This window comes from Nyctibius grandis, chromosome 8, assembly GCF_013368605.1.
Source record: "Nyctibius grandis isolate bNycGra1 chromosome 8, bNycGra1.pri, whole genome shotgun sequence".
NCBI lineage: Eukaryota > Metazoa > Chordata > Aves > Nyctibiiformes > Nyctibiidae > Nyctibius > Nyctibius grandis.
In genome coordinates, this window is record NC_090665.1 from 15,140,519 (window position 1) to 15,166,349 (window position 25,831).

At 51.5% G+C, this 25,831-nt stretch overlaps 1 protein-coding gene across 1 annotated transcript; it reads left to right on the forward strand.

Moving 5' to 3' along the window:
• The first annotated feature begins 1,752 nt into the window (after window positions 1-1,752).
• Window positions 1,753-7,760, forward strand: ZIC4 (Zic family member 4). Its single transcript, XM_068406563.1, has 2 exons — window positions 1,753-2,935; window positions 7,360-7,760. Exons 1-2 carry the CDS (start codon window positions 1,753-1,755, stop codon window positions 7,758-7,760), a joined length of 1,584 nt encoding a protein of 527 aa, XP_068262664.1.
• The last annotated feature ends 18,071 nt before the right edge of the window (window positions 7,761-25,831 follow it).

The window sequence follows — 25,831 nt, forward strand, 5'->3', positions numbered from 1 at the left end:
GATGCAGAATTCCGCGCTGGGAGCTTTACCTGGCGGTAGAGTATTCACTGCCAAGTTAACAGCAAGTCAATGTATTAAAATGCTGAGAGTTTGACACGCTGGATAGAGAATTAATTGTTGCTTTATTTTGTAAGACTGCGCATTTATTGGTGGAGTCATTTTTATGTCAGGAGCTGAGTTCTGTGGTTATACCGTGGGCAGATATTTGCAGCTGTGTTTTCCTTTCTTGAACCAGAAGCCCTATTTCTCCCCTCTTTTCCCATGTTTCATTTACTTTCTTTAAGTTCACAGTCCCCTTCTTAACAACCTAAGTAGATGCTTCCTTCTGTGCTGAAGCCCTAAGCTTTTCTCAACCCGTAAGGCCTCAGTGTACAAAGCTGAAACCCTAACCTACACTTCAATTGCTAGTGACACAAACCCTGCAGACCGTGTTCCTTCAGGTGAGGGGCATCAGAACTGAGTCGGTTATGACTGTTTTGCAATGCTTTTTCTTCAAGGCAAGGATGGGGATTTTACGTGGAACTACCCTGTAAGTGGGTGTGTGAGAGAGGGAAAGGGAGAGAGACTCCCCCTTCTGGGTTAAACACTCAGATTCAGCCTAAACATTACGATTGTTCCGGCATTGTTCCGGCAGCCAATAACCAGATAACCGCTAAAACTTGTCGAAGGAGGGGAAGGGGCCGGGGAGTCTTCCAGGAACCCTTTGTCAGGGCTCAGGCAGCGGCACAATAGCCCGAGCACCAGGCCACACGCGAAAGCTTGGCAAGCGAGGTGGCGGTGCGGCTCCAGCTGCTGGTTTTGCCGGGGGAGGACCCGCTCCCTGCGCTGTCAACAAGTGTCAGGGACCCGCAGGCCGGTCCGGGCCCGCTGCCGCAGGGGGCGCGGGGCCACCTCGTCTCTCGCTGCTCCCAACGCGCGGCGAGGATTGGCGGGGCCGACGGGGGTCTCCTGGCGAGGAACCCCGCGGGCTGCCCCCCGCCCCGGGGCAGGGCAGCGGGACCGGACAAAGGGCAGGCGCACCCCCCCGGGCTCCCTCCGCGTGCCTTGGCTTTGTTCCCCCGCGGCCGCAGCCCGGCGGCGGAAGCTCGGCAACGGCCCGGCGGCGGGCTGCAGCGCGGCCCGGGGGATGACCCCGGTCGGGGCCTCCCGGCGCCGGGCCGGGCTGCGGCCGCGGGCTCCGCCGTGCCCCCGGGCCGGGCCAGGGGGCTCCGCGGGGCGGGAAGGGGGGGCGGCAGGCAAAGGGGACCCCCGGCGACGGCGCATGCGCAGTCCCTGTCCCCCGCGCACACCTCCCCTACCCCCCCCGCCGCACCGAGCGATAAGCCTTTCAGTCAGCAGCGGGACCTGTCATCGGTGACGTCATCGCGGCGGCAGCCAATGGGGAGGCGCGGCGATTGTTTGGCCGGCGGGGCCGGCGCCGTGGCCCGGAGGCGGCGCGCGGCCGCGCGCGCCCCGTCCCGTCCCGTCCCGCGGCCGCGAGGCGTGGGGCTGCCCGCCGGCCCCGCGGGAGGACGGGCCGCGCGGGGGCACCTCCCCGGCCCGCCGCCGCCGCCAAAAGCCGGCCCCCCCCGCCCCCGCCGAGCCCACCCGCTGGCAGCGCCGCCCGTGCGCCCCGCCGCCGGGGCAGCGACCGCGAAACTTTTTTTGGGGAAAAGAAAAAAAAAAAACAAAAAGTTTTGTGGTTTTTTTTTTTTCCCCGTCTCTGTGTCTCTCTCCTCCCGCTGTCAGGTGACTTTTTAGCGTTAGAAGCTAATGAGCGTGGATGCGCTGGGGATCCCAGTGATGGACCCTGCTGCTCTCTCCAGGCGGAACACGGCGCTGAGATTAGTAGACTTGGCGGGGGCTCCCCGCCACCACCACCACCCCCCTCAGAGCATGACAGGCTTCCCGGGCTTCCCCGGGCACCCCTACGCCACGGCGCCCACGCAGCCGGGGGAGCATGTCGCCGAGTCCCGCCTCGGGCCGCACCCGCTCCGGCCAGAACACATGGGGCACCGCCACCATCCTCCTCCTCATCATCACCCCGCGGCCCTTAAGCTCAGCCCTTCCCCTCATCCCCACCACCAGCTCCACCACCACCATCATCATCATCATCCTCATCATCATACGGCAGGCCAAGCCGAGGTGGTCTCTAGTCAAACGGGAGCGTTTGGCCCGGCGCAATCACCAGAAGCCCCTTACCCCGTCTCTCACCAAGCCCAGGCTCTGGCAGCAGGTAGGGACTTCTTCATACGCAGAGACCTGCCGGCCCCACTCATGCCAGGGCTGACCGAGCAGCACCCCGCTGTAAGTTCTCACCACGGACTGTTTGTCTCAACAACAGGTAGCTACCCCGGACACCATGGTCACCACCACTCAGAAGCTGGGAATCCCTCTCTGTTCACTGGACTCCGTGAGCAGTCTCCCCATGCAGCTCCAGGTGGCCATCTAAACGGACAGATAAGACTGGGGTTACCTGGAGAAATGTACGCCAGGTCTGAACATTTCACTCAAGTACCAGCCTCCAGGACAGATCCTTTTGCTGTTTCTTCGCTTCATAGCTACGGTGGCATGAACCTGAACGTGAATCTGGCTCCACACCACGGCCCGGGTGCCTTCTTTCGTTACATGAGGCAGCCCATCAAACAGGAACTCGTCTGTAAGTGGATTGAGTTGGACCAGACTCCCAAAAAATCATGCTTGAAAACTTTCAGCACGATGCACGAGCTGGTGACTCATGTCACGGTGGAGCACGTTGGAGGACCCGAGCAGTCCAATCACATATGTTTCTGGGAAGAGTGTCCGAGAGAAGGGAAACCTTTCAAGGCCAAATATAAACTTGTAAATCACATCAGAGTCCACACAGGTGAAAAACCTTTCCCCTGCCCTTTCCCAGGCTGTGGCAAAGTGTTTGCCAGATCAGAGAATCTCAAAATACACAAAAGAACTCATACAGGTCAGTATGTAAAGCTCTCTTTACTCTCTCTCTGTGTTATTCAGCATACTGTTTTGCTTTATTTTGTTTTTAATGTATCCTTTACATTGTTATTGAATGCACGCCAAGTAATTCTGGAAAATAAATTCTCAGATTTGTTTGCTTCTTTACCGTTTGGAGAGAGGGGGGAGAAAAGGAGGGGGGGAAGGAGAGCGAGAACATATCTCAGAATTCTCGTCCATATTTTTTTCTGTTTGTGCAGAGAGGCTGCTCTAATATTTATGTGGGTAGAGCTGTGTAAATATCGAGTGATATAGCTACTATTTCTGCTTATTCACACAGGCAAGGAATTTTTTTTGGCAGTCTAAAGTAGTTGGAGAAAAAAATGAAATCATTGTGCAAGCTCACAAATTAAAAGTCAACAATAGAAGTTACAACTTGTCTAGTCAGTTTTGACTGATGTCGCTGAGATGCTGCTGCTCGAACATTGTGAGAATAACACAGCTGCGACCTTTTCGTTCAACAGTTTTGTTTTGGGCAGAGGGAGTTTCAAATGTTTGATCTGAATAACACTGACATTTTTAATGAGCATTGCCTTCCAACGACTCTCTAGGCGTTTGCAAATATGGGGAGCTGCAAGTCCTGATTCTCGGGAGGAGGGGAAAAAAAGGGAGAAGAAAACCCGGTATTGTTTCGGCCTGTACATTTTGAAATGTCATTTGCAGATCTGTTAAGCGAAATTGGGACATGTGTCAGAAACATCTGTTAGTTCTAGTTAAGAGAAAATAAAGTAACTCGATGGAAATCTTGCAAAGCTACGTTTGAACTCTTCCGGCCAGGAAAGCATTTATAATTAATGAAATTGCTCATAGAAAGTTTTCGCACTTCCAGGAGCAGCTTGTGAAGTTGTATTAATTAGTTTAGCAGCCGGTGTTTGTAGTCTGTAGAGCTGCCTTTTTTTTTTATTCTTTTTTTTTTTTTTTTTTCTCTGAAGAAGAAGATAAGAAATAAACCCTTTTGGGAAAATTCAATCTGTTCCAGTGTCGGGTTTTCTACCTCCCACCCCCTCCTGTACAGCCTTATGCACTGCGAGGGAAACTACATAATCCTATTGTAAGATCTGCTTACAGCCAAAGGATTTTTTTCGCCTTCCAGTTCATAAAATTCGCCTTCCCCTATGCTCGGTGCAGGGCTTGACCTTCCAGGAGTTGCATTTTTATGATATCACTCGACGTGATACAATATGCAGAACTTATACTAATTTCGTATCGCTATCGTCTAAACATAGCACAGAGATTTTACAGCGACCGTCACTCGTCACCTAATTATTTTTCCATCTCTCTATTAATAGCTCGTCTGTGTGCAGGGGGTGGGGGGCGATAGCAAAGTTGTGTTCCTCTGCTGCCTTCTCGTCTCCCTTTTTCGAGGGGAAAGGAGTGTCCCCGGGTCACATAACTTGTATCCCAGCCAGCTCCTTGTCGGATCAGCACAGGTACAGCCATTAACCGGGAGAGCTCATCCCTTAATGACAGTGTTTTTCTTAAGTAAACAAACTTTTACTGCTCTTTAACGGCCTCACTGTTTGAAGTCTCTGAAGCAGAAAATGGTTAAATTCTTGGGAAAACTGACCTACATCGGAGAGGCAGGTTCAGGGCAAAGCCGAGATCGGAGGTTTGCGTTTATTAAACATCATTCCGCGGGTCTGTACTTTTCGCTTTAACTTTCCCGGTGATTAATTGCTGTATTGTAAAAACTCCTGCAGGGCCTTTATGGTTCCACCGTTTCTATTAAACACCCAGAAGTTGTCAAAACCGCAATGTTTCTGAAACCCTAATAGAACTCGCTACGAATTATTCATGAAGACAGTTCTAGATTCAACAGGAAAATTATTGCCTCCTCAAATATTAATGACTTCTGATTTCTCCGAGGCTGGGGAGCGGGCAGAGGGATTTCTGGCAATGTGTGAGTTTTCCAGGTTGGAGGATAAGGCCGTTAACGCGGCGGCAGCGGGACGAGCAGAACGGACAGGGATCACTTCGCCGCCTTCCCAGCGGGCCGGGAACAATAGTGCGAGGCGTGGGACGGAGCCCCTCTCCCTCCTGGGCGGCCCCCGCCGCCCCCGCGCCTCGCCCGCAGCCCCGGGGGCCGCCACCTCCATCTCCCCCCCCCTCCGCCTTCACCACCACCACCCCTCCCCCGGAGAAGTTGGTAAATACCTTAATCCACTCCCGGAGACAGGGGATTATGCCACAATTTCCAAGCTGAATTTCACTGAACACTTTTGCCCAGCTACAAGTGTGGGGGGAAAATGGCGGTTGAGATCCTGCGTTTCTCCATCGCCCGGGGAACTTTCTGAGTGGCTGCACCTCCGTGCCCGGGCTGCGGCAGTCAGGACCTGTAAAATGTCCTCTCCCCACCGGGTAGGGATTTCCACGTAAGAAAACCTGCTCTCGCGAAAGGAATACTTGCAAACGGCTCGGATGGCTCCTCTTTATTGAGGCGTTCAGAGAATGCAAACCGGGCAAGCTGAGAAAATGCTGCCCTCTTCCCACTTGAAACCTGACTGTACGGAAGGACTTTTCAGTGGCTCTTTCAGGGGGTTAAGAGAAGTTGAACATTTTTCAACTCTCGGGGAAGCGGAATGCGCCGCAGCCCGCTTTTACCTGAATGTAACTCACTTTGCACAAGCAGAGTGCTTATGAGGATGGCTTTCCCTGGGGTCTCCTAACTTACTGCTTGCTTGTACTACACTAATATCCTTGATTTGTTGTCTCAACTTGGATGCTGAAGGTCAAATTGTTTCTTTACGTGAAACTGTAATTAGATTATATGCGTGCGTGCATACGTCTATGCATATGCACCGCTGTATGTCGACAGTATTTGGTTACAGGACTCGCGTCGTTTTCTGAGACCTTATTTTTAACCTCTTTCCCCCTTCCCTCTAATGCCAGGTATTTACCCATCCTCTGTGCAAATGTTAGCTGTGCAGGATGTCAGAGCTTCTCATGGATTATTACAGTGCGGAAAGGACATACTTTAAACGCGGAGCCATGAGCTTTTTTCCCACCCACCTTGCATAAAGTGCATTCATGTGAAATATTTGGAATGCCTTCCTTTATGTGCCTCTGTTCGCAGCCGAGCACGAGGTGGGCTGCGCCCCTCCGAAATTTAATCGTGACGAACTGAGAGGGGGAAAAAAAAAAAAACCACAACAAATTTGGGGAAAAAAAAAAAACAAACCTGGAAGCTTTTACAAATATTGGAAGTCCTTTCGACCACATACGCCATGACGGTGAACACAGTGGCTTTGTTTGCACTTCACGTTTAAGGTTCGGCCGTATATTTTCGCGGTGTCCTCTGCGCCCTGATACTTTTTGGCTTTTGACGGATGCAGAGGTTATTTTCATACTCGTCTGGTGCAGGACCTGGGCACTCCTTGGCGACCAGGGTTTTGCAGTTTGCTATTACCAGCGGCAATAACGTAATCATCATTTCATCCCGAAACTGTTTGTGTCGTGTTTCCTTGAAAACCTCCTATAATATGGTGTACTATGCCCGAGGTTCGTGTACCACACGATCCGAGGTTAAACTTTCACACGACTCCAGCAACACGATTATATTTCTATTACGCTTAACGTCACTTATCATATTACCAGACAAATTAATCCCGATTGCAATTCCTTCCATGACTGAGTAGGTTCAAATGAGAAGGGAATCCTACCCTCACGACAGTGCCGTGCACCGGCCTAGTCATCCTCCTTCTGAATCTCTATCGTTTTGCCCCCCACAATCAATGTCTTTTTGAAAGATTTTGTGCCTTAACACACGCCATCAGCAAGCCGGGGAGCGGGGAAAGGAGGGGGGATGCGGATCTTCCACGGGGTTGTAATCAGTGCAAGAATGGAGTGGATGAGATGTGATCTAGCCAGGTTATTAATAACATTTTCATGTGCACCTGGGGGAGTGTGAGAAATGTATTTAACATAAAAACCTTCCTAGGGATAAATCACTGACCGCTCTTTCTGCAGGACATCGGAGTCTGCGGGGACAACACGCGTTGTTTGCCCGAAAGGAGCATTTGGCCTCTAAGTTTTCCTTATCTTGGGGCTTTGTCTTTTGCACAAAACCCCACGTTGACACACAGGGCAGGGGAAGGGGGAGGAGAAGCTGGCCGGGCAGGGCGCTCCCGGTGCGGAGCCGGCTGCGCAGCCGGCTGAGCACCGAACGGCGGCGCCGGGGGAGCTCGGCAGGGCGGGCGGGGAAAGGCAGGGCCGGCGGCGAGGGGTCAGGCGAAGGCCGGAGGGGAGCTGCCCCGGGGAGAACCGTGCCAGGGCCTGAGAGAGGGGCTCGGGCAGGCTGCGGGCTCGGGGGGGTGCCGGGATGCGCCGCTCCCTGCCCTGCGGCCGCCGTCGCTAATGGCTGTGCTCGCCCATTGCCTCCTGCAGGGGAGAAGCCGTTCAAATGTGAATTCGAGGGCTGTGACAGACGCTTCGCCAACAGCAGCGACAGGAAGAAGCACTCGCACGTCCACACCAGCGACAAGCCCTACAACTGCAAAGTGAGAGGCTGCGACAAGTCCTACACCCACCCCAGCTCCCTGAGAAAACACATGAAAGTGCACTGCAAATCCCCTCCTCCCAGCTCCGGCTACGAGTCCTCCACGCCCTCCTTGGTGTCCCCCTCCTCGGACTCCGGCCGGGAGCCCCCCGCCTCCTGTTCCCACGCCGAGCCCTCCGCGCCCGCGCAGCCCGCCGCCAACCTGTGCGAATGGTACGTGTGTCAGGGCGCGGGGCTCCGCGGTCCCCCCGCGCCCCCCGTCTCCCCCCCGCCCCGGCCCCCATGCTAGGGCGCCCCGCGGGCAGTGGAGCGTCGGCGGGCGACCCTCGCCCGGCCGGGGACGGGGAGCGCTGCTCCGGGGCGCGGGGAGGCCGAGCGGGAGAGGCGGAGAGAGGCGCTTGGCAGAGGGAGAGACGACGCGCTGCGGGGCGCGCGGGGGGGCCGGTGGCGGGCTCCAGCCTGCGCGGCCGGCACCCCGCACACGGGAGGGCTGCTCCCGCCTCGGCCGGGATGCCACCGCCTCCTCCCTCCGTGCCACACATGCACACCCCCTCTGACCGTCTTGATCCAATCTGTTTACAAGCCCACCGATTTGCATCCCTTTCCTTTCCTTTCCTTTCCTTTCCTTTCCTTTCCTTTCCTTTCCTTTCCTTTCCTTTCCTTTCCTTTCCTTTCCTTTCCTTTCCTTTCCTTTCCTTTCCTTTCCTTTCCTTTCCTTTCCTTTCCTTTCCTTCCCTTCCCTTCCCTTCCCTTCCCTTCCCTTCCCTTCCCTTTCCTCCCCCTTCCCCTTCCCCTTCCCCTCCCCGAAGGACCAAAGTGGATTCATACAGATTTTGGCTGTACAGACTTTCTCTTGTCAACAGTACCGTGTGCTGCAGTCTTCTTTTCGCCCACTATTTTGTGTGAGTGTGTTTTTTAAAGAAATATATATTAAAAAAAACCCTATTATTTGTTACCGAATTGTACAAAATGGATCCATTAAATTCTTCGATTAATTAACCTGTTCGATGGACGTTTCTGTAAAGAATCTCCTTACTTTTCCCTGTTGCTGCATATAAATACACACATATATATATAAAAATACATGTATATATATATTCCCCCACAGTATTCGCTAATAAAGACAGGCCCGGGGGGTGCGCTGATTGACTGCCCATTTTAGCTCCCACTGGTAACGACTTCCAATACCCAAACATGCCCGTCCCCACCCAGAGTGTGGCTCCCGGTGAACCGTGGGCGCTGGGGCTCCCGGGGGGGCGGAGGGGAGGGGGCAGAGGCGGCTCGGTGACGTCACGGCGAGGGCCGGGGCCGGGCAGTCCCCCGGCAGCGCTGGGACCCAGGGCCGCTGCTCCACGGTGTCTGCCCTGCGCATAGCGCCGGTGATAAATGCTCGTACGGGCCCGGCAGTGCGGCTGCAGCATCTTCATCCCGCCCCAGAGCTTCAAAGCAGACTGCAAGCAAACCCGCGGGGTTCACTCCTCTGGCTCAGGGAAAGAAGGAAGGGGAAAAAAAAACCGAAATAAATAAACAAACCCCTCCACTGGGGTAGCTTGAAACTGCCGAATGGTGCCGTTTTAATTACTTTAATGATGTTTAAGAATACCAGATAGTATAGGCAAATAAATAGCGCGGGCTGCTGGCAGAGGTTTCCACGGCTTGCGAAGTGCAGACGGGCGGCTGCGGTAACCGCATCTTCTTGTGTCTGATACACCACCCCTGCGCCCGCGTGACTGGGGTGAATGTGTGTGTACAGCTGTACACACGTGCACACACACACACGTACATACATATATGTATAAATATAATAGCTACAGGAAAAGAAATAGCTGGTCGGTGGCTAAAAATACCCCCACGCCCAGCGCCTCCCCTACTGATGCAGCTTTATTTTCCTCCCAAGGCACCAAGTCGGGGTTCCCTTCTTCACTCTCCCAAACTCGAAAACTTTTTTATTTAAACGCTTCGAATAGTGACAACAGCGTGTCGCTACCGTGAGATACGCGTAGGGAATTACCTAGGCGAGAGAAATGTGCGAGAGAGGAGCCCAAACTAGGGGAGACTTGTGCCCCTCTGCAGCCCCTGAAACTTGTGCCGTGGAAACCGGGAGGTACAGTAGCCATCTGCGGGCAGGGAGGATGCTTCTTCCATCGTGTCCTGAGATCTGTTTATTTATTTATTTCTCTATTTACAGAAATGTTTGGATATGCAGGCTAATCACCTTTAATTTTTCATTTGCTTGTTACAGATGTCTACCCCGTTGCTCTCAAGGTAATCTAGACAGACGCAGCTGAAAGCCTGAATCTTATGCCTTAGACATCAAAGCAAGCTCGCACAAAGAAGTATTTCTTCACAACGGTGAATCTTCATGGTAAGTTAGGATTTCTATGGCAATAGGCAAGTCATACTTAAATAGTGAAAGGCGAAGTCTGGAGCCCGTCCAGTCTTTTCATTAAGGACATAATATTTACGTCTAACAGGCCCTTTTTCTTGTGTATACAAGTATATATTTTTGTTTGACGCGAACTAAATCATTTTCATTTAATTTCCGGTAAACAAAACCCACGCGAACAGGGCACTTGTTCCAGACTGTAATAAAAATGGATAAGACTGTCAGGAAGAAAAGGCCCGCTTGAACCGTCGCCTCAGCTCACTTTTGTTTCTGCTTTCTGCCGGGATCAGAGAATGCGTTTGGGATTTGAGGGCGAGTTTCTAAAGGCAAGGAAATGGTTTTTAAGGGGGAAAAGAAAAGGAGAAAGGTCTAATCAAGCTCGGGTTGTTCAAAGGGCCTGATTTTGGGGTTGAAAGTGTGAGTTTTATGGTGCATCAGCATGCCACGTTAGGATCGCTATGGTAATGAGGAGAGCAATAGCAAGCGGCCTTCAAAGGAGGCACACTCCATTTGAGACAGTCTATTAAGATACATTTGCACTGACCTTTGGTTTCATGCTAGCTTAATACACTCAATCTGCTCCCCTCCACAGATATACATCCTCCACCTCATGCACCTCGGCGGAGCTGGGGTTTGCTGGGCTTCGCCCTCCCCCCAAGGCGGGCCCCGCTTCTCCGTTGTAGCCCCACTCTGCTTCTCCCCAAAGTAAGGGGCTGCCAGCCAGGCTCGGGGCGAGCTCCCATCCCCTTTCCCTGGCATTTTTGACCGGCCTCTCGCAGCCAAACCCGGCCACCAAGCCCGAGAAGTGCTTCTCTCTCCCCTTAACCCCCGCCTCGCAGAGGAAGATAGGATAGGGATCGAAAGACCCCCGCTTGGGCTGCCTCGACCACAGGGAGGAGGTGTGCTGATGGAAGTCCCCCAGGACCCGGGAAAGCGGGGCGAGGGCCGGGGGAGCTGCCCGTACCCCCCTTCCCACCCGCGGCGGCAAGCGGAGGCTCCGCGGCGCGGGGGAACTTGACAGCCGCCCGGCCGGGACCATGGACGCTGGGCTATGGGCCCGGGAAAGTTAGAAGTCCATGTTCCAGTAATTGTCTTGTTGTTTATTTTATCCAAGTACCCTAGTGAATAGGGGAAAAATAAACACGATGAAAAAAAATTCAAACAGTTGAGTCGTCTTTAGTGCCAGCCCTTGTGGTTGAATAAAAAGGATGGTCCAATTTCTATTGAGCTGAGAAATCTTTGAAGTGGGAGTTATTATCTGAGAAATTCCTGCTCGTCGTCCTAACAACGCTGATGAAACGTAAAAGGTTCTTTGTCAGCGATTTGTTCTCCTCTCTGTCAAACTCACCCTGCCCGTTAGCTTTAAACCGTTTCTAAAGAGATAAAATCAAACTTTTAAAGATAACTTTAGGGGCCCAGAGAGTGCAGAAAATACCAACCTATCGAATCCTGTGTATAGACATACATCTGGATATACGTGGCTGTGTTTGTGTGAAAATCTGTCTGTGTGCAGATCTCCATAGATGTCTGTATGACCTTAACAGTTCGAAAGTTGAAATGATGTCCATTTTTTTTTTTTGCGTTTTATCCTCTGAACTTTTCCGTCTAATAAATTATTCCTACACATATGCTGCACAGAATGCGATTCTTGGGAGAAGGCAGAAATGTTGGGTTTCATTAGCACCAGTATGTGACCAACAAACGTTTTCTTTCCAGTAGATTGAAAGCAAGAACGTAGACATAAAAGTAAAGGCTTTGATCATTTTAACAGTCCGAATACCTATTAAGCATGTATATACCGCAATGTATCGAAGTTGTTAACGCATTCAAAGCGATGGCTTCCATATGCTCCCTTGTTTTATTGTCCGTAAGTGTAAAGGTAGTCAAACTGCGTCCCTTTTGTATCTTCATTTTATAAAAATCACGGTGTACACTGAAATGATTCCCCGATCAAGGTTTATTTAGTAGTTTCTCATTGGAGATCATTAAATGCTCTGTTCGAATTCCTTGAAGTTGTAACTCATCAGTGTACTTCTGATTTAGTTGCTACAGAATGATCTGAGCCCAATCCTGCCATTCTAAGCAACCCCATTAATTTAATGGGACTTTTCCTGAGTAAAGACCGAGTCAAACTGCAGTGGAGTGGGTATTATTATTATTGTTATTATTGTTATTATTAATCCTGGATCTTGTCATATTTATGGGAAACCTACCATATTCCTTGTGAACTGTACAGAGAAGAAACGCCTCTGAAAAATGTAGCTCGCAAAAAACATTTGCAATGTTGATATGATGTATCTCTTTCCAGACTTCTTATATTACGTATATTCCTTCAGTACATGTTTGTTAATGAAGGAATGTTCTGTTGTGTGTTTGAACATACTATTTATTTTTAATATTTGGATTTTTTTTACAATAAATATTTATAAACATTTCAATTCTATGGTTATTTTTACAAATGTGCACTTTTAAAATATGTGTTTGTACTGATGATATCGAGCCATTCCTAAAACACTGTGTAGTCAACCTGTTGTTTTTTATATTAGTTGAAAAAAAATTCCTCAAACCAGTGTACTATCAATGTGGTGTACAATCAAGTACAAATGCGTGTTTTTTGTTGGTCTTTAACCTCTTTTCATGTTAATCGTTTTAGGTTGGCATTTGCATTAAAAGAACAAACAAAACAGAACTCTTCTTTGGCTTCATTTCTGAGATAACGGTTTTTTTTTTTTCAGATCGGAGACTTCCAATTAATTGTACTTTAAATAGCGACCGAGGTGCAGAATCCGAAAGCAGAGCCCGGCGTCACCCAAGTGGAGCCCTGTCCCTTTGTTATCCCCCCCGGTCACCTCTGCAGTGGCACCCCGGCTCCTGCTCAGGCAGTTGGCGGTTCCGGGGTCACTCACCCTCGGGATATTGGCGAGAGCTTCCAGCCGGAGCCCCCCGAAAGGCTGCAGCTCCCCTCCGCCCCGAGGGGTTATTGTTTTGGCAGGGCGGGTGAGGGATGAAACTGTTTGTTTGAAGAATTTCCCCCCCAAAATGAGTCCCTGTCACGGTGACACTTTTCATAATGTTCCTGGGAGGATTAGGGCATTCTATTTATTTTTAAGAGGAAATTCATTCATCAGCTAAAGTAATCTGAAGGTAAGCCTTGTTCGCCTTGAAGCCCTAAGCGATTCTAATACGTTTCGCAGCTCTCCAACACGCTCAGAGTTTTCTTCGCACGACTTTTTAAAACCTCAGGTTTGCAGTTCAGAGGGATGCAGCAGCCTTGGGCACAGAGCAGCCCCAACCCCGGCGGGCGCCGTGCGCATGCGCGCTGCCTTAACTCCTTTTGAAAAAAGGAAAACTTGAAAGAAGTTGCCTAACACAGAGAGATGACAAAAAGTTGGCTTTGGCTGGTAGGAATATTGTCAATGAAGAATATATTTGACTACAGAGAAAGAGAGAGAGAAAGAAAGAAAGAGAATAATTAAAGAAAGAAAAGAATTCAAGAAAAAGAACCGAAGGAAAAAATTTTTGCTGGTCTGTAAAAGACAAAAAATGGCCCATAAAGGAAAGGAGGGCTAACAGTACATGCTAATTAAAGAATACAATTCTATGGTCTATAATGATTGAGTGAAGACATGTACTTATTACACTTGACTGTCAACAAGGGAAGGAATGCCCCCTCAGACAACATGGTGAGAGACGTGTGGGCATTATTAGTGGTCCTTTTATAGACATTGTCTTTTCTTTCTCAATGCTGACAAACCATTTTGGAGGGATCCATCCCCTGTTGCTTCCAATCATCGATCCCCATGCAAGCCCCTGCATTGTGCAAGTGCATTAATTAAAGACCATTCATTTAACAAAAGAACATTGTATATTCAGGAAAGGAAGACTAGAAATATGAATCAGTAACCAAGACCCGTTTCCGTCGCCTTATCGGGAGAAGCGGAGGGGAAGGAGGTGCAGGGTGAGGTTAAACACACTGCACCTCCCCAGCCTGAGCAGGGGCTCAGCCACCGTGTAGGCTCTTTGGGACAGAAACCCTGAAATGGGTTACAATTGGGGGAAAAAAAAATAGGTTGTTGTCAACTGTCTCTGTGTGCCTCGGGTTGCTGAGCACTCCCCTGCGCCCCGCCAGCCCGCCCGGCCCGGCCCGCAGCGCCCCGCACCGCCGCTGCTTCCCGGGGCTGCACGCCCCCTGCCCGGGAGAGACGGCGCCCAGGGGGTGTGTACACACATCCCCACGTCCATCCTATTTGTTATGTCAAAGGGGTTTTTCCAGCTGCACGTAGTGGCATAGACACACAGACGTTCGCCCATCCTTCCCCATCCCTTCGCTGCCTAGATTTCTCCAGTCCGAAGAAAAAAACATCTGATCCCCCAAAGCCGGTCGCGACACGAGCGTGACTTGTCGTGCGAAGGTAGAAGGAGAGCGCAGGGAAGTGGAGGTTATGCGGGAGTGGGGGAAGGAGAGAAGTCGGATTCCCAGTATCACCCACATGACTTGCTAAGCGGCTCCAGCTTCTCTAAAACCTCTGGGCCATATGTTAGTTTATTTACACCCTTTGTCTTTTCGTGTGTCGCCTGGTGAAAGAATATTCCTGAGACATAAATGAAAGTAAGCTAGAGTAAACAAACAAGGGGAGCGCCTGCTTAAGGGATATGTAACATTACTGAGATCCCAACAGAGCCCATCGTTCCCATGGTTATAATGGGGCCAGAATAGCAATTAAAGCTTTTAGTTAAAACCCCCGGATTTTTAATGCTGAATGACACAGAAACTCCATTTTCTCGTAGATGATTTAGAGTTTTTGCAGGATTACACTAGGGGAGGAGAAGGAGGGGAGACGACAAAAGTCACCGCAAAAATAGTGCTTTAACAGTAAAAGGAAAAAAAAAGCACAACAAATTAAGGTGTTCCTAATGATGGCAACAGCTTAGAGAAACCTCTGCAGCTTTCCCGTGAGGCTGAATTTGTTCTCAACTTCTGCATTTGGAGCTACCCCGCTCCGAGGCGAGGACCGCGCTAGCTCGCCTGGATTAGGCGATGAGACACGGCGGCTTCGGGCACCAGCTCCCGTGCTTGAAAATCCGCGCATCAGGCTTGTTTTCTTCTTCAACCGCGGCACTCAACCCCATGGCCAGGCTGGAGCACTCCGGGCTACTAGGAAACTTTTTCCTAAAATAAACAGGACTCCCTAACAAATCGGCTGATTTTTTTTTTCTTTTCCCCCAAGCCAATATTGCCCAGAAGATCAGCTCATTACTGCTGCAAAACCTGACTCCGGGTCAGTGGTCTGGTGTGCGCGGACTGGGAAAGCCACTCCGGGGTGCCGGTCTGAGCACCCGGGGTGCGGCAGCCGGGCTAAGCCCCCCCGGGACTGCGGTGCCCGCGGCCAGCGGCTCCTTCCTGCCCTCGCCCTGCCTCGCTGCTGCCCCTGAGGATACCTGCTCCAGACCGCCCTGAAAGACATATAAAAGCGCGGATCCACCCCTTTTCCTTTCCCCCCCCTCAGCTGTTTTGGGAAGACATACACACACAAAAATTTATTCTCCAACTTTTGACTAGTCACTGCTGGCTTAAATTATCCTCTGCCCTGGGGGGGGCAATAGTGAAGCAACGGGAGCTCCTTGCTCCACCGCCTGCTCCTGCGAGCGGCTGGGAAACAGGGTGCATCTGAACTTGGGCAAAACTGGGCTGCCCTCACGCAGCCCTCTCCCCTCGTCCCCCCTCCCCGGGGCCAGGGGTGGCCAGCCTGGGAGTCCCGGAGTGAGAAGTCAAAGGGAGGTTTCAAGGGGGGAGGTTTTGTTCTCCCTACCTGAGGACAAATTAATCCTCGTATATACTTGATAAAGATGAAGATCTTGCTGGGAGGAAGGGAGAAAAAAAGGGTAGGAAAAGAAAGAAGGAGTCACTGGATTGTTATTGTCTAGAAAACAGGCCACCTTTAAAAACCTGTTGTAGAAATACAGAGACTCCTTTAAGTGTGAAATATCATTTCATTGTAAATAGTCAAAAAAGAGTCGGTAATCCAACTTCCGGAAACTGTTCTGAATTATTTCAGCAGACTCTTTTAAAAGGGGATTAGCAGGGCTTTAGGGGCAAAATCCTTCTGTTTTATTGAATCTCTGATTTTATGTTATAATTACTAGATGTAAAGACTCGCGAATTAGTATGCAGGCGTCGTCCAGACATTATGCAGGTGCTATTCTAATCATTCAGCTTTTTAATTAAGGAACGAGGTAAGAAAACAGAATCATAAAAACACTTTTGTGAGAGCTGAGAAAATCGTGAGCGACTGCATGAATAAAGCCTTTATACCTTATCCTGACAGGTCAGACACCAATTGCCTGACTTACGACCTTTTCTTGCTGAAACAATGGTTAACAGCTTTCTCACCTTGTTCCCATTATAGCCTTTATTCTCGCGGAGAATTTATGGAAATGGTCCTAAAATGCTTACACTAAATAGGGATGCAAAAAGGTATTGCGATTTTAATTGCTGCGTGTCCCGTACAAAGATACTTTCATTTGGGTCGTTCGGGAATGGAGGGTCTCAGCCTGGAACGAGGATTTGGGTAGATCGAAACGATTTGAAGCATAAGATTCTCCTCCAGCAGAGGAGAGGACACAAACAAAAAAGCCCCCCAAAGTTGCCGGAATGCCCAGGCAGCCGAGGCGGCTGGACGGCGCCGGGTCCCCCTTCGTTCAGTGCATCAGAAGGCATCGTGCTCCTTGATCCCGCCATGCAAACTTAAAGCCTTTGTGGGGCTTTGTTATTATTATTTAATTTCTTTCCCTTGCCTTCCTCCTCTCCCCTCCTCTCCCCCCTCCCCACGCCTGGCACTACTGCATCACGTGTATTAACATATGAATGAAACAACCAGAGCCAATGCACTTAAGATAATACCTATGCTCCGTTCTCGCCTGATTATCTTTTTATAGAAAGTTACATTAACTAATGACATTTACATAAATATGAATAATTAGTAAGGTAAGTAATTCTGCTCCGACGGGGGAAGGCGGAGTAGAGAAGTGCCAGACCTGAGCCCAATTTTCGGCTCCGCAGACCTGGGCTCCGCTTCGCCCTGGCACCGGGCGGGAGGCGCGGAGGCGGCTGCGGGGAGGAGGGGGACTGTCACATTTATATTGTTTTCTTTTTTTCTTTTTTTTTTTTTCCTAATGTGAAACTTTTCTCTTGTGCCCCTCTTTTATCTCCCCTCCAGACCTCCAGTTCTGAGCAGAGTTCAGTGGCTGTAAATGATAGGTTCCCAAAAGCATCAATCCGCGCTCCTCTAGTACTTGGCCGAGAACAATGCAAGTATTAGGATATCAGCACCACTCGAAATGATCACGCGTTAAATTATTTTGCTTTCACGGATGAGGGGGCTTTTTTCCAATGTAAATCAAGCGCTTTAGTTATTAAGTCTGAACACTAATCTCCAACAACCTTTACATAATGTGGCAGAATGTGCCACACCACTTCGCACCTGCACTCTGAATAGAGCCGCCTTTTCAATGTAAGACACGCTTGTTGCCCCTGGGCTCCAAAGGAGTTGTGTGAATAAGTCAAGCTTTTTGAATACCCCTACTCGCTTTCTCTTCCTCCTTTGATCACAGAAAATGTCTTCTAATTTGTCCTTTTTCATTGTAACAACGTTTTCAAGTCTCTTTTTATTTTCCAAACCACATATTTATAAAGAACATAAATCGCCCCAGAAAACAAAAGTTCTCTCCTCGCCAACTGGCCGAGTAGCCTATGATCACTTTGTTATTCACAAGGAGAAGAAGGGGAAAACAAGGTTCTCGCAAAGACTGTTGCTTCTCGAGTTTGTGCTAAACAAACGTTTAACTTTGGGACGGGACGAGGGGGGAGAAACGTGTTTGTTCCCGACAAAAATAAGGGCAGATACATTTGACCTGGGGATCCGCTCGCTGCTCTCTCCAGGCTGGTGGCCAGCTGCGCTTCAACCTTTTAGGTAGCGGCGATAAATGGCGTGGAGGAGGGCAGGAGGGACCGGTATCTCTTCTTGCCCACTGGAGCGGGTGTAGCCTCCGCTTGCTTTCTGAGCCCACCAGACAGCTCAGGGCGAAGCCAGCTGTAGCGAGGGGCTTCGCACGCATTAATTCTTAGCTGAGCTGCCTACTTTAACGACCTTCGAGGATAATGAACTCTAATTTATAAATCCGTGCAAGATGTCAAAGTTAATAGCGAGAGGAACCCTGCAAAAAACCCGCCGGGCTCCCTTCCCTCCCCCCAGCCCCCCGACCCTATTTTTCCACCGAGGAGCCGGACAGCGGCTGCCCCGTCGCCGAGGTGCGGTGCCCGGTCCGCCTGTCCTGCCCGCTCCCCAGCCCCACCATCAGCTGCAGGGGCAGAGGCTAGAGCCCAGCAGGGATCCCATCTCCTGCCTCCTCCTCGGCCCCGTCTCAGACATTTCCGAGGTGTTTTGCCCGAGTGTCTGCGAAGGAGCAGTAGGTTAATGGCATTTTAGTTAAGTTGGTCTCTCTGCAGGCTAAGCCCAACCTAGGAGTTTCTCACTCCTCCTTCTAACAGACGGGTTTCCGGAAGACTCTTTAGCATCCCTATTCATTAGCAAGCTAATCAAGGCTGTAATCCCGGCGAAGAGGTGCCCGTGCATTCCTGCTGCAGCTAAAATCGCCTCTCCAGCGTGCACCTATGTGCAGCGCGGAGCAGCGCCCGCTCCCCCCTCCGAGGGGCTGCCTCTGCCGAGAGGCTGTTTTCTTACATTACCGTAGGCTCCGGGTAAGAAAACTAACAAACCCTTTTAATACAGTTGAAAACACTTTGATGTCTTGCCAAGAAACACACTTCCTTCAAGAGACAAGTCAACATTTGTTTTTCACATTAAATGGCGTTTAGTTGCCACTGAAAAAATGATGCTGAAGGACCACTTTTTAATTCGATGTATAACAACCGCGGGGGTCTAAGAGAAAATAACGGCGAAAGCTATAGACACAAATAACTAAATTACCAAAACGTTAGTATATCTCCTAGGTTCATTAATATGTAACAGACTCCCCAGTTAATCTCCAAAAGCCAGTGTTCCCCCTCTAAAATAGCACTCTGGGACGAATTGTACAGGAGATCAATCACTGCTAATGCAGTAAGGTTTACTGCAAGGGGGGAAAAAGCTATTTACACCTTCAAATAGAAGCTTTTGAGATTTAAGAGTAAGGGTCATACATCACCAAGAATAAATGATTATGAATTGGTAAACGCGCCCTCCAGCCATTAGCTATGCGACGCGATTTATCATTTCTGGGTGTTTTTCTTTTTAAAATCATCTGGCTATTTGAAAAGAAAAGCATGACGGAGGAAAAAAACACCGCGGGAAAGTTTGTTTTTGCATATACTATAAGTCATCAAAACATGGCTATTCAGAAATAAACGGGGTCACTTATGAGCTTCTTAACGAGAGACAATAAAGCCCTTCCATTGTACACTTTTACGACCAAGGGATCGGTGGGCTTCTCCCAGCCCAGCCTCCGGCCGCTTCTGCCTTTTTTCCTCCTTTCGTTGCAAGTTACAGACCCGCGAGTGCTGTAAGAAATCATTTACGCCCCAGAAAAGAGTTGCCAGTGTCTTTCCATCTCCTGACATATATTGAACTTAAATTACTGGGGAACATTTTGCCAGTTTTCGACAATTGCCACTTGTTAGACAAGATGCTCACAAACAGCCGTGTAAGGACTGGATGTGGAGGACCTGCCCTGGCAGCAGACGTGGGATGGTAGGACAGGACACCTCTTGTTCCTTGTCTCCATTAGGGAAAAGAGATGGGGGCTCGTTTGGGTGGAAAACCTTGCAACTCAGGTCGGTGGAAGCCGGCTCAGCCCCTCTGGCGATATTTGGAGAGCATTTTTTGCTTGGGTGCGCGTCGTTGGCTTCTTTTTATTTTTAATTATCACTATTGAAGTTGCTTCGCAATGACAAGTAAACCTTTTCCCACTTAAGCTGAGCTCAAGGCGGTGGGAATGTTGCTCATCAAATTAAATAATCTATAATAAAACACATACTTCAGAGCTGGGAAAGAATGACAGCATGTTGGGGAAGGGCGGGGGGAGGATAGCTGGCGGCACCCGGCCCCGGCTGCTGGGGGGCTGGGGTGGCAATTCCCGGGGCCAGGGTGGCGGTTCCCAGAGCCGGGCAGCGCTGCTGCCGCACCTGCCGTGCTGGCCTCGGCCTTGGGGCTGGCACCTGGGACCTTCCGTCGGGGGAGACAGCAGGGACAACTGATGAAGGAGGGGACACACATAAAAACCGGATTCTGGGGGGCAATCACCTGCCATGTCATCGAAATCTGTTTCACCCCATATATAACTGAGTGCCAGGCCAGAGCCAAGGTGCTGGCGGTGGTCAGGGGGGAGCGGTGAGGGGCACCTCTCTGGGGCACCTCTCTAGACGTGGCCCTCAGAGACGTTCAAGCCAGGGCAGAGCCTTCAGGCCTCTCGGGGAGGTGTGTTTGGGACCTCGGCTCAGAAGGGCCTCCGGGGAAAATATGAAGTTCCCTAAACTGCTACATCCCGCTGCTCCAGTACGTCGGGTTTCAATTGTGACAAGTGGCTGTTTTCTTAGGGTAAGAGATTTAATATGTCTGGTGAAAGGGTCTGTGGCAGTGAGGCTCACAGCAGGTAACCAGCTCTGCTAGGGGGCTTTTTAGTCCCACTTCTAACACTCCTAACATATTTGCAAGTTTTGGGAATAAAGCTACTTGCTTGTAGACTCGAGGAAGAGCTGAGATTTCTGGTTTGTTTTACAAGCTCGTTACAGGCACATTTGGCCAAAGGGCACTGTTTTATGTAAAGACAAAGGCAGAGAGCCCGTTCTGGGGAATGAGGGGCTTTTTCAAAACTCTGCTCCGTGGCTTATTGTCTACGGGGTGGCTTTGTGGGGAAAAAAAACACCAAACCACCCAAACAAAAAGTCAGGCAGTTGCACGCAATGGGTTTGCTGACCCTCTTGGGTGCAGATACCTTGTTGGAGGCACCTGGAGACATTTATCAGGCGATGCTGTCCCCTCTCAGTTTCTGGGTGTCTCCCTGCTCTCCATGGTAAGCAGCGAAGTGCTTCTGCGCCAGCCGCGGAGAGCCGCGGAGCAGCGAGCGGAGGGGGCGGGCAGAGGGGGAGCAGGACCCCACGCCGGGGGCCGCCCCGTGCCCCTCGTCCACCAAAACAGTGGCAACCCCGCCGTGGGCTTCACTGGGGCATGAGCAGTGTGCGCTGTGCTGGGGAGCGGGGAGGCTTTGGAAACCTTCACCGGGTCCCCCCGGGTGGGGTGCGGCGGGGGCAGGCGGGCGGGCTGGCTGCTGCCCGGGCCTGCCCGCACCCCCGGGCCCCGTCCCCGCGCACCCGCATACGCGCAAAGCAGCGCCTCCTGCCCCCTCTCTCCTCGAGATGAAGAGTGATAATAAATTCGTAAATCCCTTTTGTCAAAGGAGAGCGAAGGGAGGCTGACGCTGCTCCTTGCATCCCCGGAATCCCTGCTGGAAAGTCCGCTTCTTGGTCCACCAAAGAGGATGCAAGAGGTTTTCCTCAGAAATCCTCTTTTCTTTAAGAAGCCTATTTCACAACGCAGAGGAAGGAAAAAAATAATGTTCTGGGATGATCTAGTTCTTTGGAATGGATGAAATTGTTTCCTTGAATACCTAATGTTGCAATTCCAGTTCGAAGTATACCCATTTCCTCTTTATTACATCATTCTGCATTTTATTTCTATGATTTTATGTTTTACTGCTGTTCCTGCGAAAGTCTATATTTTCAGCGTTATAGAAAGTCTCTGAAGATCCATAAGATTATTATTTATCTGACTTTCTGTGTCTCCGAGTGCTGCATACATTATATAATTGCTTTAAAATGTTTTCATAAATTACATTCAGAAATGTGTCATAGTAAATTACCTTTGTAATAAAATGTAAAAAATGCAAATGGCTGTTGTCTTTATTACGTTTTAAACCATTGGTTTATCTGCACTCTTTCACTTGTCAGTTGCACAATATGTTGTATAAAGGGAAAGCACAGTTTGATAACAGATAGATGGAACCTCGTGTGTAATCTAGCAGGCACGTACAGTTTGGGTCATTTCCTTATCTCCCGCAGAAAAGACATTATCCCCCTCATATTTACATACTTTTCAATATTTGTCAAACAATCATAAATTATAAATTAATGAAATGTTCGACAGTCTTCAGAGATCAGACTAATGAAGACATTTACCTTTTTGATGATTTGGAGTCTCATCTTTGTAAGTTTAATGACATTTAGACTCTCATGCTTTATTAGGCTTTATTAGATTTGTCCTTCACTCCTGCTGTCATTCAGATGTCTCTGCATAAACATCACCTGCTTCAGGTACGAGAACAAATCGACGTCTTCCAGGAAGGCTCCGAGGCAGCAGCAGCACCACCACGCCTGGGCGCGGAGCAGGGCGCTGGGGGCCGCGCAGGCCGCGCGGAGCTGGCCTCGCCCGGCGCCCGCAGGCTGCTCTCCGGCCCGGCCGGGGCCGGCAGCCCACTCCCCAGCCATCCCCTGCGGTTAGGAGTTATTAAATGCCCTCCCGGGCCAAGAAACCCATGTGCGTTTGATTAGCCCCAGCCCAGGCGGGCAGGCGCACCCACCCGCCCCGCCGGCCCCCGGGTTCTCGGGGCCCTCCTGCTCGGGCTCCTGAGACACGCCTGAGCGCCGAGGACGAGCGGGAGCTTTTATTACATTTTTGGGGTTTTCTTTCTTTTCTTCTTTTCGGGTTTGCTGCTCCAGAGCGCTGGGCCGGGCGCAGCGATGCCTGGGCGGGCAGGCAGACTGACCCCGCTCGGCGCCGTGCAGGGAACTCGCTCTGATGGATGGTACCTGCCTCCCCAACACGATTAGGCAGCAGAAATTAAGTTGCCCCCAGAAAGGTCGGCACTCGTCCCCCGCCACCTTTGCCTGGAGAGGCGCACGCTAAATCCCGCAGGCCAAACCCTGGCGCCATCTTCCCGGGAACAAAGACGCGGGGCTCCCCCAGCCTCGCCGCCGCCCTGTAATCGAGTTTCCTAATTGCATTACTCCCCTCGCAAATGTCAGGAGCATGTGTTGGGGCGCGGTGCCCCCTCTCCCCGCACGCCTCCCACCCCGGGGACTGCACGGAGGCCCGCCGGAGTGCCTGGACTCCCGGCCCGCCCGGCTCCGCTCCCCTGCGCCGGCCCCGGAACGGGCGCTGCCTGAGAGCCTTTGCACTTCATCAAATATAGATCAGGTCTAAACCTCGCGCCACGAACCTCGAACATTGTTTGCAGAAGCTTCCAAATATTTCCAAACAACGCTTTTTTTAAAAACACAATGGAGAGTTATTAAAACGCTTGTTGGTAAAGTGAGCATGTGTTCTGCAATCATCAAAAATTGATATGTACCGCCAGTAAAGTAATTATGCACCATCCTGAGGATACGAGAACAGTACATTGTTAATCCACTTGCACACCCGTTGACTTGCAGCATCAGGCTGCAAATAGCTTAATTAAGTCATACACGTGGAATATAACCATATTGTTACATTGCATTATGCATACTATATCTCAATTTATTGGGACAATTAATGCTAGTGATAGACCTCGGGCAAAAAATATTAACCGCAAAGCACTGAAGTTGCATTCCGGTGACATTTGCAGTACGGGGAGCAAACACTGAAACAAGGCACAACCTTCCGAGAACTGCGAGGACTTCCGAGGATGCTTCCTGCCCCCAAGCCCGTCCTTAGCAGACAATTTGGCCAGCCGGAGGGAAAGATCTCCGCAATGCTCTCTTCCATAGCTGTGTCCAGACTTGCGAGAACACTCTGAGAGCCAAACCCGCTCACTCCTCTTGACTCCAGGGAAGTTTGGGCTGGATGGGAGCTCTGTGAACGGTCCTCAGAGGGTGCGAAGTCCAGAGCAAGGGGGCTCAGAGCCAGAGCGAGTTTCCCTTCAGGGTTGAGAAAGGGTGACATACTGGAGGGGGGATGAACACGAGCGTTTCACGGGCAGTCTGGAGCTAGGAGGACACATCAACCCGTCTAATAGCTTGCACACTCGTGAACGTGACCACTTGCCTGTATTTCGCACAGGGAAGAGCCAAGGTTGCACCTCGGGGCGCGATCCCGGGACGGCTCCGGGCCCGCCGTGCCCCGAGGGGGGCAGAGCCGTGGCGGTGCGCCCGGACCCCGGCGGAGTCGGGGCACAACGATCGAAGCGTCGGCAGCGCCCAGCCGGTGGTCGGAGTGGGGACGCCCGGCCCGGCCGGCAGCTCTCAGCCCCCCGCCAGAAATAATCCTGCCCCCTTCTCGCCCCAAAATGCGGTGCCCCCCACCCAGAGTCGCCCCCCGAGGGAGCCCCGAGGGTGAAGCTAACGCCAGTAGTGGTCACAGCATCCCGTCTCCCTAGGGGATCTCCAAGTGCTCTGGACAGGCTACAGAGCCGGGGATGAGCCGGCGCTGGGAGAGGCGTGGGGACCTGCCCCATGCAGGAGGCAGCGCCGGGGGACAGCGGGGCTCTGCCCTGCCCGGCTGTTGTCCGGGTCATTTGTGTAAGCAGGCTCAGGTAGGCTTCTGGGAGCATGCGGCTGGGACGCACTCCTCTGTCTCCTGATTTACCCCCTTTTCTGCAAAACTGCTTAGAATCGATATTATTTTCTGGGAAACAAAATATCCCTAAATCAAAACCAAAACCTCTTTGTTTGACCGATTTAACTGCCTCCTCTAAATTTTCTAAACGCCCCTCGATGGTGCGCTGTCATTCTCATCGGGATGAAGTCTGTTCAAGTTCTCCCAGCCTGTGCTCTTTGGGGATGCAAAGGGCATTTTCCAGCCTCGCGAGGTCTTTGATTTAACGGATTTCCCAAGAGTTTTGGGAAAAAGACGTCCAGAAGGTAACCAGGATTCCTCCAGACGTGTCTCCTGCCCACGTCGAGGTGACCCGTGAAGGGCAGCCCCGGGTACAGGCAGGACCACGGGTGAGACCCGTGCGCTGGGCAGCAGCGGGGGCTGCAGCAGGGCAGGGGGTGCCAAGTGGGACACACGTGTCCGCTCCCACCCCGGTGACCGGCGCTGCTCAGCCCCGTAGACACACGCGTGCGGGGTGCTCCGGAGCTGTTTTTTCCGTAGTTCTCCCCGCCAGCTCCTGTTTGCTCTTACTTCAGTGCTTCTCGCACGCTGCTCCACCAGCGGGGGAAAAGACTGCAAACTGGTTTCTGCTCCTGACCACTGGCGTAGCTGGTGCCGTGGTCATACCGGCAGCACCTGTCGGGGAACCAGTCCCGGGCACGGAAGTCATTAGGCGTTAGGAAACTACACAGTAAATTTGCTCTCTGAAAGGTGACTGTGCCCTGTGCGAGACTCGCATACTCGTGTAGACGCGCAAACTCTTCTTCCTCTGCTCTAAATCTTTTTTTTTAGCAGGGTTGAGCGCTATTCACCTTCCGTTTCGTTTAATCGTTTACAAATTGAGCCAAATATTAGATCCTAAACCCCTCACCCCCGGGAAACAGCCGGCTCAGGGGGATCCCCTTCTCTCCTCGGCTCCCAGGGGCTCGGCGCAGCATCCCCCGCCCTCAGGCTGGACCACGGGCAGGACCTTCCACCACCCGGGAGCGCAGGCAGTACCTGCCCCCCCTCCCCACGCGTGGGCACGGCGGCCCCCTCCCCGCGAAAAGTCGCGCAGCCCTCCTGCGGGGACCCGCGCACAGGTGGCTTCGGGCACCGGGGCGGCTCTAGCCGCGGTGCGCGGATGGCGGTGCACCCGCCCCAGCCCCTCAGTGCGCGACCTGCGCGGCCCGGCCCGGAGAGGGAGGGGGCAGGAGGGGCTGAATGCGGCCCGCCGGGTCTCGGTCCCGCGGCGCGGGGGGCAGAGGTGAAGGGAGATTTATCTCGGCGTTAGGCACTTGCGGGCTGTCTGCAGCCCCCCTCCCGCGGGGCGCGGGCACTTGTTCTGCGGGACGGGAGTAACTATGAAAT